The following is a 12,192-nucleotide window of genomic DNA, read 5'->3' on the forward strand; positions in this document are numbered from 1 at the left end:
AACATTTAGAAATATATTTACACAATCAATAAACATATGATCAATACTATAAATTAAAAAAAAAGTGCGCAATGCAATTAAATATGATTATTTCTTTTCATACATTACTGGTTTTCAAATTGGCCGTATTAATAAAATTATTCAGATATTTTATGAAATTTGAGGAAAAAATCGTCATCCATGAAAAATTGAAGAAAGATCGAGTGCTTGGGTGAGTTGCATGGGAGTGGAATTGTCTAGGATTTGCTACAAAAAGACAATGACAGCAGGCCAAAACAGGTACAAAAAGTATCAATGCATTTCACCTGCAATGGATCTTATTAGGCCCCTACTTATTAATATTTCTTGGCATCCAATGCGTGCATCCTCATGTGTTTGGCCAATGAAATTACTGGTCTCAAATTCACTTAAAAAATGACTTGACAGGATAACCGTTGCCAACTTTAATCAACAGTTGGACTAGTTTGGATACCTCCAATTGGATTCATTCTAGTATGACTGTGACGTCACATGCTCGATTTGTATCACGTCTATATATTATATGATCCAACAAAGAAAAACTATTTTTTTATATATAAAAATAAATAAATTACATCAATGATTAGCTGCATTAATTAAAATCCCAAGAGTAGAAAAAAAGATAATGCAAGTTCAAAACTCATATAGATATATTAATGGCATGGGAGTTTAGACAATTAACATCATACATGCCTCTTGATTAACCAAGCATTTGTTCTTTTCTTAAAAATAAAATAAAATAATAAAGCACAACTTTATCAAACTAATAAAGTATTTTATCTGTTATGGGTTATCATCCATACATGATAGTATATATATTTGCCTTTGAGCTCAAAGAATTTTTTTTACTTGAGATGAGGTTGACTTAATCAATGTTACGTAGTACAAAATAAAAAAAAATATATTTTTTAAATATATTTTTTTTATAATAATAAATAGTTATGAATAGGGATGGCAATAGGTGGGGTGGGGGTGGGAGCGGGGCACGCCTCTACCATCCCTGCCCAGGATGACAATGGAGCGAGGTGGGGCACGCCTTTACCATCCCCACCCCGCCCAGACCCCCTTTTTTTTTTTTTCATAAATCGCCCACTCTGTCCCGTCCTACCCCGCTCATAGTTACAAATAAATAACTAAAATTGCTTAAAATATTTTTAAAATAGATTTTTTTATAAAACATATATTTATAAAAACAAGTTCATAAGAAATTTATTGAATTTTTTTAAAAAAAAATTCATTTACCTCTACACTATATAATTTTTATAACAAGTTAAATTAATAGCAGGGCGGGGCGGGGTATGGAAAAACTAAACCCACCCCGCCCCGCCCAAAGCCAGGGAGGATCGGGTCAAAAAACACAGGTCGATTCAGTTTTTGACATCCCTAGTTATGAATATTAATATTTTTTTAAAATAAATTATTATTTAAAAAAATAAATAGTATTTAGTCAGCAACATCTTAATGTATTTGAAACTGGTTTTCTTTAAGTAAAATATTCATGAGGTGAAATTTTATCTCGTATATAGTAAAAACACACACACACACACACACACACACATATATATATATATATATATATATATATAGTATAATACCTAAATTGGTCCCTCTACTTTTCTCTCTCTTTCCTTTTGGCCCTTCTACTCAAAAATGCTCCCAAGTAGTCCCTCTACTTTTGAAAATAGTTCTATTTAGTCCCTTCTACTCTAAAATAGGCTAATTATTTGATAGTATTTTCAAGGGTAGAGGGACTAGATGGGAAGAGATTAAGGGTAGAGAGACTAAATTGGGTCATTTTCAAGAGTTGAGGGATTAGTGCGACGCATTTTTGAGTAGAGGGACCAAAAGGGAAGAGAGAGAAAAGTAGAGAGACCAATTAGGGTATTATACCTATATATATATATATATATATATATATTGAGATATTAACTCTATGTCTGTGTATGTTTTTAACATAATTTATTCATTTTGCCAAGACAAAAAAAAAATTTATATTTATCCCTGTGATTTGATTATGAAAAAGGAACTTATACCAACCAAATATACTACATATGTTGGCATGCACCATGAAATCGACCCTGTTTCACCAATATCTTTTCAATAATAATAATAATAATAATAATAATAATAATTAAAAAAAAACGAAGATAAAAGTATGGAGGAGACAAGACTAGTGTCCAACCAGTACCCAGATCACATGATACTGAACTTGTGTGGTGTCAAGTGTGAAGTAGTTAACTTCCCTTTAGTCTAGGGAACACAAATAGCACAAGGAGGGTCTTCTAAAGGCCAAGCAAACCATCAACAAATACAGCTTCAATTCGGGTACGTGTTAATGAAAAGGTAATCCCACCCACCATGCTCAAAATCAATATCAAATCCTCATCAGCCAAACACTCGTCCCAGCTTCAACCACCATTCTTGCTGGCTGCTGCCCCTTTAATAAGGAGAGAACCCTCTTAACAAAGTCACTTGCCATGCATGCAAAGACTACTGCTACTCTTTCCAGCCTTCCTTCCTTCCTTCCTTCCTATACTTGTAAGACTATCATCTCTTCTTCTTCTCCATCATGTCCACCATTAAGTTATCAAACACTAACAACTTTAGAAAGCCATCATCATGCTTCAAACAGTCCGACGAGCTCGATGTCTTTGATGCGGCACGATACTTCTCCGGCAGCATAGATTGTGTTAGCAATGCACTGAGAGAAGACAAGCTTATGAGAAAGCCAGCAAAGAAGAGCTTAGAGCGTGCTACCACTAGTACTCCTGCAGCAGTTAACACTGCACAAGCATCTAAGAAAGAGATCACCAAGGATGAGCCTTATAAGCAACCAAGCTCTCCTTGTGGCTCACTGGCTGACTTCCTTAGCTTGCTCTTCCAATCATCTCTTAAGAAGAAGTTGAGGTATTTAGAGGATGGTGAGAAGATCCTCGAGTTGAGGGACAAGAGCAACGTTAACTCCAAAGCCAAGGTGACAAGCCATGAAGCATGGCAAGATAACAAAGTGGCCATGATCAATGATGATCATACATGGATGGCTGAGAAAGCTAGATTCAGGGAGAGGTTTTTCAAAAATTACAAGTTTGCAAGCAATGGTACGTACTCTTTGGAAGATCAGGGTAAGAAGATTAATGGTGATGAGTTTTGTGGGGAGTGCATGGTTCCTAATAATACTGAATTAGGTGCGGTGGAGAACAAGTGGGTGTTAAAAGGTAACAGTGCTTGGAAAGACAAGGTATGGGCAAATGAAATGAAAGCAAAGGAGAGGAGAGGATTCAAAAGGGTGGTGTTAGAGGAGGAGGATGGAGGGGAGAGTGATTCAAGCTCTGATCTTTTTGAGATAAAGAGCTTTTGTTCTGGTACTCTCTCAAGTGATCTTCCTGTTTATGGCACCACAGACATGGAGTTTGTGAAGAGGGAGGCCATTGCCATTGCCATCTCCATTGGTTCCTCTGCAAGGTCAGCTAGAAATGGGAAAGATCCTAATACTTATAACAATAATTGATCAGGTGTTTATATTATAGCTTTGAGTAATTGCTGTGGAAGTTTATGTGTTGCATTAATGCAACTCTTCTTCAATATTGAATGAAATTCCTCTCTCTTTCTCTAAATTTTGAAATTGCAATTATATACCCGTACAAAATAATTACATCCAAATTTATCTATAGATTTTTTTTTTACATATATATATATATATATATGTCATGGCCAAGTGAATTTGTAATATTATTTAATAAGGAAATGAATTTTTTTTGGTGAAATATTATTATATTTTAAGTGATAAACAATCAATATATATCTTGTTTGGGGATAATGTTTTGAACTCTCCTTTGTATTGTTAAAAATATTTGATAGAATAGAATTTAAGATATTTAAATAAATTAAGAGGTGAAGAAAACCATGGATAATTTCAAGCTCTTCATTATGCTCCTCGTGGTTTTCTCCTTACCAAATCCATGATCATGCAATATGAACACGCTCAAACAATAGTTTATGATATGTAAACCAATACCTATGTATAGTTTATGATATTTAAATATATTTTTATTTTTATTTTTAAAATTTATTCTTTTAAAAAATAATTATGACAAACATGTTTTCCAAGAAATAATAATAATAATAATAATAATAATAATAATAATTTATAAAATTTAAAATAATTTGGTATCATCATTATTAATTCTTCTTGTCTAGGAAAGAAGAACTTGGACAAAGAAATATTAAAAATCTTTAATGAAATTGGTTTATTTATTTTGTAAAATATATTAAAAAAACAATCGTAAGTAAATATGTAAACCTATCTGGATTGAACGAAACACTCGTATTTTTCATTTGACTGCTTTACCGGTTTACAATATCTTTATTAAAACTGCTAATATGCTCCTCTCTTGGTTCTCAATTACAGGAGATAGTCAGCAACCAGTCCTTACTGAAGCTTCACTGAAAATTAAGCGCTCTCTTAACTTCTACTGAGCTAGAGACTCAAACCCCGTTGGAGAATCGGGACTACGATCATGCTGCAGGAGTAGTTGCTCCTTTTGATGGCTTGGATAGGCTCGAGGGACCGGACGGTGTCTTCCGCCTTCCTAGCTCCTTCTCTCCATGTCTTTTATTTTCCTGTTGTTTCTAGTTCCTCTCCTCACTTACGGTGAGATTTTTATCTTAGTACTCTATGTCTCTTTTTATTCAATAAATCTGTGGTTTATCCACATTTATTTCAAAAATATGTAAACCAATAGAGTTTGTTTCTATTAACATGTTTAAAATCAATCTCATGTTAGACAAGTTAATATAATGGATAAGACTAAAAATAATAAAACCAAACATAAACTAAAAACAATCTAGTTATTTGGATAAAACCCTGTAAATTAAACAGTGAAAAAGTGATAAGTGATAAATATAATAATAATAATAATAAATCATCATTGCATTCCAGATTGATTCTTTGTCGTTGGCTCAACTCAAGCAGATCGAGGAAGATGATGATGATGTGTGACTTGTCCACGTCCCAAGAACGTGACTGGTCGGCCATGGATGATTTCCCAGTGTTCATCATCGCCAGCAAGCTGAGCTGAACACCATGGATCACGTCTGTTTCCTCTCAGTTTGCTCTTCTTGGCTCTCATCCTCTCCGGCGTGCCACCCTCGGTTCCCTTTCCCTCTCCTCATCCTCTGCAATACTGGCATCTATGAACCCCCACACCAGCATCAGCTTCTTCTCCTACTTTTGCGGCTCATGCTCACAACGATGGCTTGCCTTTGTTGATGGTGCAGCAGGAAGGATGTACCTTCAAAACCCTGTCACTGGAGAGCTCATCTGGCTCCCTGAGACAAGTGATGCATCATGAAATGCCCAGAGTCTCAGGCGCCCAAAATTTATACAAATGTACTTCTGGAATCTCAAAATACACTTGCCGTTAAAAGTGGCTATTTCTTCTGTCCCAACTGATCCCGACTGCGTTTGTGGCTGTCATGTGGAACATACATAGTCGAGTGAACTTTCTCAGGATAAAGGAGCTGGTTTGGAATAGCATCCCTTACCCACCTTATCAACTTGCACCACATGATCAATTTCATGACATCCTGTTTCACAAGAACCACTTCTACATCAGCATAGCATCTTTTATTTTTATGCTAGACTTGGAGGCCAATGATGACAAAGGGGAGATGGTTTTAGTCCAGCTCCGTGATGGTGATCAGGTCAGGGAGTTGATTGCATACTGTCACCAGCTTCTTGGTTAAGCTCCACAGTGGCCATCTCCGTTCTGTCCTCCAGTGCAGTGCACATATGATTGGTTGGTACAGGTTCACGTTACTAGCGAAACCATGAGCCTAATGTGTTGTTCTTGGATTCCAATATTGCACCTATCGATGAGTGTACAATGTTCATGTATTTCATATCATTTTGTACACTTAATCGTCATGCATTAAAACCATATTGTGGAATTCGATGTTAAATATAGTGTGTTTTGCATTAACAGGCTTAGGACAGTGTTTCAAGATGAGAGAAAACCAAAAGAAGTATTTCAGACCTAAAACGATGAAGTTGAAGCTCTCTAGTTTACGACAAACCTTAGGGGTGTAAATAGATTCCAGAGAACATGGGGATTCAAAGCCAATTCAGAGGACTTACAGGCAAGGCTTTTGATCATAAAGACTATCCAGAGGAGCTTACAACCACAACATATATATGTCCGTAAGGACAGTTTCAAGGAGCAACACAATGAAGTTTACATTCTACCTCTTACAACTGTAACACAAATAGAGGACCTTACAGATGTAACTTACGGCCGTAAGAGGTATCATAAGACTTGTGACTATCTTCTCCAGCTCTCTTACGACCACATCCTTACGTTGGTAGCAGCCAGTAAGCAATTAGGTATAAATAAGTCTGATAAGGATTTTTAAGGCATCCAATTCTTTTTTTTTTTTTGGTGATTTTTGGAGGCGAAGTTAGGGAAGATAAGAGGCGAATCTTTAGCACCTAAAGAGCACTTTCAAGGGGAATTTGGCTTCACATTCAAGGGGATTGAAGGTTGAAACCGTCAAGCTCACCTTGGCGGCTTGCGTGGAAGCTTCTCAAGGGTTTCTTCGGCAATTCTTCATTGACAAAATTGAAAAGGGGTTTTCATGGATTTCATGTTTCCTCCAATTATTTGTATCTTGGATGTTTTCATGGAGGGCTAATTTGTAGATGTTTAGATGTAGTTGAACTCTAGGGTTTACTTCTTTAACATTGGTTGTTAAATCTTTAATGCTTTAAATTCTTTTCTTAATTACAATTATATCTATTTGAATATAATTGTGTGTTTAAATGATTGGTTGCTAACGAGGCAAAAGCCATAGCAATTATGTTTAATATGCTACATGAAGAGAAGAAATACCCACCTAGCATATACATACCATGATTAGAGGGAATTGTGAGTAAGCCTGGGTATAGGGTACTTTGGAGACTCCTTCTCTCCCAATTCTTCAGAGTGAGTTATTGGCAATCTCTGTGTTCTTTGCAATCATGTGGAGTGGAGTTTAGGAGAAATCACATTTTTGCTCTGTATTCAGATAGGGGTAATTGGGGGTGATTATCAACTAAGAAATTGTCATTAGCTAACAATAAAGTTTCATAAAGTGTTAATGCGATTGTGTGGATGTTTGTATCAGCTTTGCACCTATTCAGTTACTCTTCACTTGAGAAATCAAGGTTTAGTATAATTCTGAAAATCTCTCGATTCAAATAGAATTGCATACCTAGACAACCTTTGTCATGTACTTCATAACCGTAGACAGATACTATTCTCGGACATAGCTTTCTTCCTTGACTTCTTTCCAATTATTTCCCGTATTTTCTTATTCTTACTTACTCTTGTTCACACACACATCATTCGATCATTTGGGCTTTTTTTTGGGTAAATTTCTTGGTTGGGTACTAACTTTTGGTCAAATCTCACTTTAAGCCCTAACCTTCAATTCGTACCAAAGTAAGCACTAAGTTTCTATTCTCTTTCACTGACTGAGCTCTTGGCCCTTTCTGATGAGAAACTTATGACGTGGCCACCGGATTGCTTGCGTGGACTCCTATTTTCCACATAAGAGGCTGTCGTGGAGCCTTCCACGTCAATGACTAACCCACATCAGCGAGAAAATGACCCACACTGGCTACCACATAGGCATCATCTTCATCATCAAAGTTGAGATTATGTTTAGCCCTAGTTTTTTACCATGCTTCCCGTGAGCGTACGATCGTTGGTAGCAATGCTTCATGTCCGACGATGTCCGGCGAGCTAGCGTGTGATGTCCAGCGAGCTTTGAAGTGACAGCAGAGGTCACAATTCCTATTATTACTGCAAGATGTCACAATTTCTGACGAGAAACTTATGACGTGCCCTAGTTTTTTACTGTTTTCGGTGTTGAACTCACTACAAGAGGTCTTCCACTTCAAACAACAGAGGAGAAGCTGCAGAAGAAGCATTAGGGGTATAAATTGGAAGAAGTCACTACTTTGTCTGGGTTAATTCACAATCATGGGTTAATTCATGCATCATTTCTTTGTGATAAAGTTCACAATTTCTGCAAAAAATATGAAAGATCACTCCTGCATAAAAATTCACTCAATTCAGGATGAATTTGACTCAATTCACCCCCTATTAAATACAATCAGATCATATTACGCTATACAAATTTTCACTTAAAAAGCACATTTCATTAACACCAAAAAGCATAAGTTCACACAACAAAACATACAAATTACTGTTGTCCCAACATATTTGCCAATAATAATAATAATAAAAGTTATTGTTGTTCCTACAGGACATACAAGTATGAAGCAACATTGGAAAAAAAAAAGCTACAACCTTCATATTTGCCTAAAACCATAACCACAGAACATACAAGTTACTGTTGTCCCCAAGTTCTAAAAAACACAGAACATACAAGTATGCATTTACACTATGAAATTTATCAAAAACCAAAATTAAAACACCCCATCAAGACCTTTCCACACCAGGTGATTTCCATATTCTCTTTCTTTTCCCAACAGTTCCCTCTTTCCCTTTAGCCTCCAAAGTGTTGTCCATCATTCAAGACCTTAATATAGGTCCTATACCTAGTTTATTCTTCCCTACTCCAATTGGCATTTGTTTTTACCCTCCACTTGTCTGACTTGTTGCCACACCTTGGTGGCTTGGTTTGAGTTGTTTGTCACCTTAAAGCCAGGAAGAACCCAAAATTAGAAATTGTCGTGGGGTTCATATTGTGAAAAAATTTATATTCACCTGTGATAAATCATCCCAGAAGCCCTTCCACTTAGTTGGTCCATATTCTTCTTGCCCTGCATCAATATATCAAAAGAATAATAAAATAAAAGAAACATCAACAACAACAAAAAAATGCCTTCCACATAGTTTCATGGTTCTATTTAGTCATTAATTCCATTTCAACATGGTTATATTTCTAATTAGCTCTAAGAAATTATGATGATTGTTATAATTACAGCATGGTTTGAAGTCAAAAGTTGGTCAGAAATGGTTATCATTACTAGTTTATGTGTGATATATATGTGCCATCAATCAAATTATCATCTCGAAGTCCTTCAATGATTAACAAACATATCAAAAGCATTGCATTAGATAGAATGACACTAAAACTCATCTAACATGATATAATAAATAAATCACAAATAAACACAAAATCAGGAAAGAAATAGAACTTCATTTTCAAACTCACCTCACATGGATACAAGAAATAAATCACAAGAAATTGAACAATAATAATCACTAACACAAGAGCTAACAACTTATCTATTCAGTTCTTTCAAAAATAGATTTAATGTTATATATCAAAATATTTGGTTGCCTAGTGACATTGAAGGCAATGCATTACAAAAGTAAAACCAAACTCTCAACTCAATAGTTCTACTCACAATCACAATAAATCATACCAATCCTGGAACAACTAATCATAAAACAGGGGTAAAAAACTTAAATTCAGCAATAGCCATGATCAACTCAAGAGTTCATAAAACAGTGACACCAAACTTTATTCATAACGCAAAAGAGGAAATAAAAAGAAACTTAGCCTTTGAATACACAGAGAATAAATCTCAAGAAATTAAACAATAATCATGATAAATTCAATACTTCACAAAAAAATACAATCGTCTGGTTAAACAATAAAAATTCTAGGGTTTTACATAGATAAGATGTCATAAATTTTGCTGAACCCGCAGAAATGCACATGGATTTGAAAACAATAACCATTCAAACCCTAACATCAACAATAATTCCATTCATCCATACTCGTAACTATAAATCCAACCTATGGTAAACTGGTGGTTCCAACTCCGGTGGCCTTACGGCCCAGTTGATCTCCATGATGCTTCTCCTTCGACTGCACTGCTCCCAAAGCTTCCCCTTTGTTTCGATGGACTTCCGTCCCAATCTCTACACCACTCATCACTGAAACTGTCGTACCTCTTTCTCGCCTTCTCTTGGATGCCTCAACCGGTGCACTGTTGCCGCCGATTTCACCCTCGCCATCACTGTAAAAAACTAGGGTTAAAAGGTTAAAATGATTTGAAGTTAAGTACTCACTTGGAAGATGCCTACGTGGCTTTCAACATGGGGTCGTTTCTCACTGATGTGGGTAAGTCACTGACATGGAAGGCTCCACGACAGCCTCTTACATGGAAAATAGGAGTCCATGCAAGCAATCCGGCGGCCCCATTATAAGCTTCTCGCCAGAAAGGGCCAAGTGCTCAGTCGGTGAAAGAGAATAGAAACTTAATACTCACTTTGGTACGAATTGAAGGTTAGTGCTCAAAGTGATATATGACCAAAAGTTAGTACCCAACTAAGAAATTTAGCCCTATTATTCTAGTTTAGAGTCATTACTAGTATTCACTTTCTTCCCACATCAAGTTTTTGGCACCGTTGCTGGGGAAGATTAGTGATATTAGGAACACTTGAATATCCGTCATTTTAGCCATTACATTCTAATTTAATTTTAATTTTTCATTCTTCTTATCTTCGCAATACATATTTAACTTTTTGGTTGTTAACCATTTTCAAGCTACTCTTTAGGGATAATTAGCAGATATGAGAACCAGGATTGATAGTTTTGTGCAACAAAATCACTGGGAGAAGAATTATTATTATGCAAAGAATAGTGAGGAGAACACAATGACGCAGTTATTTGACCAGTTGTTTCAGTTTGAATCGAAGAAATTTTATGATTCAGGCTAATAAACTCTCGAAGAAGCACTGGATCACTTTGTAGGTTCTTTGGGAGAGCAACAAGGTGAGGAGTTAAAAATTTCATCATTTTTAGGAGTTCAGAGTGTAATGTCAATATCGGTTGAAGATGAAGAGAAACATCGAGAGAATGACATTGCACCGCGAGCACCAGAGTTGGAGCAATCAGAAATCAAGGAGGAACTCAGTGTTCAGAACAAGAAACTAAAGACCACAATCAAAGAGCCCCAAGAACTTGAATTGAAAAAGCTACTGGAGCATTTAGAATATGCTTTTTTAGCTGAGAATTCTATACTTCCAGTTATAATCTCGACCCACTTATCATTTGATCAAAAGAATAGGTTAGTTGAAGTTCTCAAGGAGCATCAAGGAGAAATTATGTGGAAGATTGCCGACATTAAGGGCATTAATCCGTCATTTTGCGCCCACAAAATCCTAATGGACTAGAATTTCAAACCTATTGTTCAACCTCAAAGGAGACTAAATCCAAATATGAAGGAGGTGGTAAAAACCGAGATGATTAAGCTATTGGATGCCTGGGTAATTTATCCGATTTCTGACAGTGCATGGTTAGCCCCGTTTAGGCTATACCCAAGAAGGGTGGAATAACAATGTCACCAATGAGAGAAATGAACTGATCCCTAAGCGAACCATTACATGCTTGAGAGTTTGCATCGATTATAGGAAGCTGAACGATGCCACGAGGAATGATTATCTCTTTCTTCCATTTATCGATCAAATGTTGGAACAACTATCCGGGCACATGTTCTATTGTTTCTTAGATGGGTTGCCCTTTGGTTTGTACAATGCACCAGCCACCTTTCAGCGCTGCATGACTACAATATTTGATAATCTCAATGCAGATATCATGGAGGTATTCAAAGATGATTTCTCTGTCTTTGGGGACTCCTTTGAACATTGTTTGAAGAATTTGAAGAAGGTCTTAAGGAGGTGTGAGGAAACAAGCTTGATTCTAAATTGGGAGAAATGTCATTTTATGGTCCATTAAGGAATAGTTTTGGGGCACAAGATATCTCAACACGGAATAGAAGTTGATCGAGCAAAGATTGAAATTATTAAAAAACTTCCACCTCCATCTTCGGTATTATACAAGGTTTCCTTCGGCATGCGGGTTTTACCGGAATTTCATTATTTACTTTTCAAAGATAACCTGACCCCTCACCAAGCTTCTTGAGAAGGACGTACCCTTTGAATTTTCCATGGAATGTGTTATCGGCATTTGAGACACTAAAGGAGAAGTTAGTGAATGCACCAATTATTATAGCCCTGATTGGAACCTTCCCTTAGAAATTATGTGCGATGCAAGTGATCACGCAGTAGGATCTATTTTGGGGCAAAGAAGGGATAAACACTTTCAACCTATATACTATGCTAGTAAAACTCTGAATGATGCGCAAAAAAATTA

At 36.2% G+C, this 12,192-nt stretch overlaps 1 protein-coding gene across 2 annotated transcripts; it reads left to right on the top strand.

The window, feature by feature from the left end:
* Positions 1-2,507: 2,507 nt before the first annotated feature.
* Positions 2,508-4,473, top strand: LOC120250378 (protein BIG GRAIN 1-like E). 2 transcript variants are annotated; one of them, XM_039259188.1, is made up of 2 exons: positions 2,508-3,480; positions 4,427-4,473. In XM_039259188.1, the coding sequence occupies exons 1-2, from the start codon at positions 2,588-2,590 to the stop codon at positions 4,431-4,433; spliced, it is 900 nt and encodes a 299-aa protein (XP_039115122.1). In that variant the 5' UTR covers positions 2,508-2,587; the 3' UTR covers positions 4,434-4,473. The 2 variants fall into 2 exon arrangements, with proteins under 2 accessions (XP_039115122.1, XP_039115123.1); XM_039259189.1 differs by lacking the exon at positions 4,427-4,473 and having other exon boundaries at positions 2,508-3,116; positions 3,204-3,561.
* Positions 4,474-12,192: the final 7,719 nt, after the last annotated feature.

The sequence above is a fragment of the Dioscorea cayenensis genome, chromosome 19 (assembly GCF_009730915.1).
Source record: "Dioscorea cayenensis subsp. rotundata cultivar TDr96_F1 chromosome 19, TDr96_F1_v2_PseudoChromosome.rev07_lg8_w22 25.fasta, whole genome shotgun sequence".
Lineage (NCBI taxonomy): Eukaryota > Viridiplantae > Streptophyta > Magnoliopsida > Dioscoreales > Dioscoreaceae > Dioscorea > Dioscorea cayenensis.

Bases quoted from the DNA above. Each gene is read 5' to 3' on its own strand.
- LOC120250378 (XM_039259188.1), top strand. From the start codon at position 2,588: ATGTCCACCATTAAGTTATCAAACACTAACAACTTTAGAAAGCCATCA.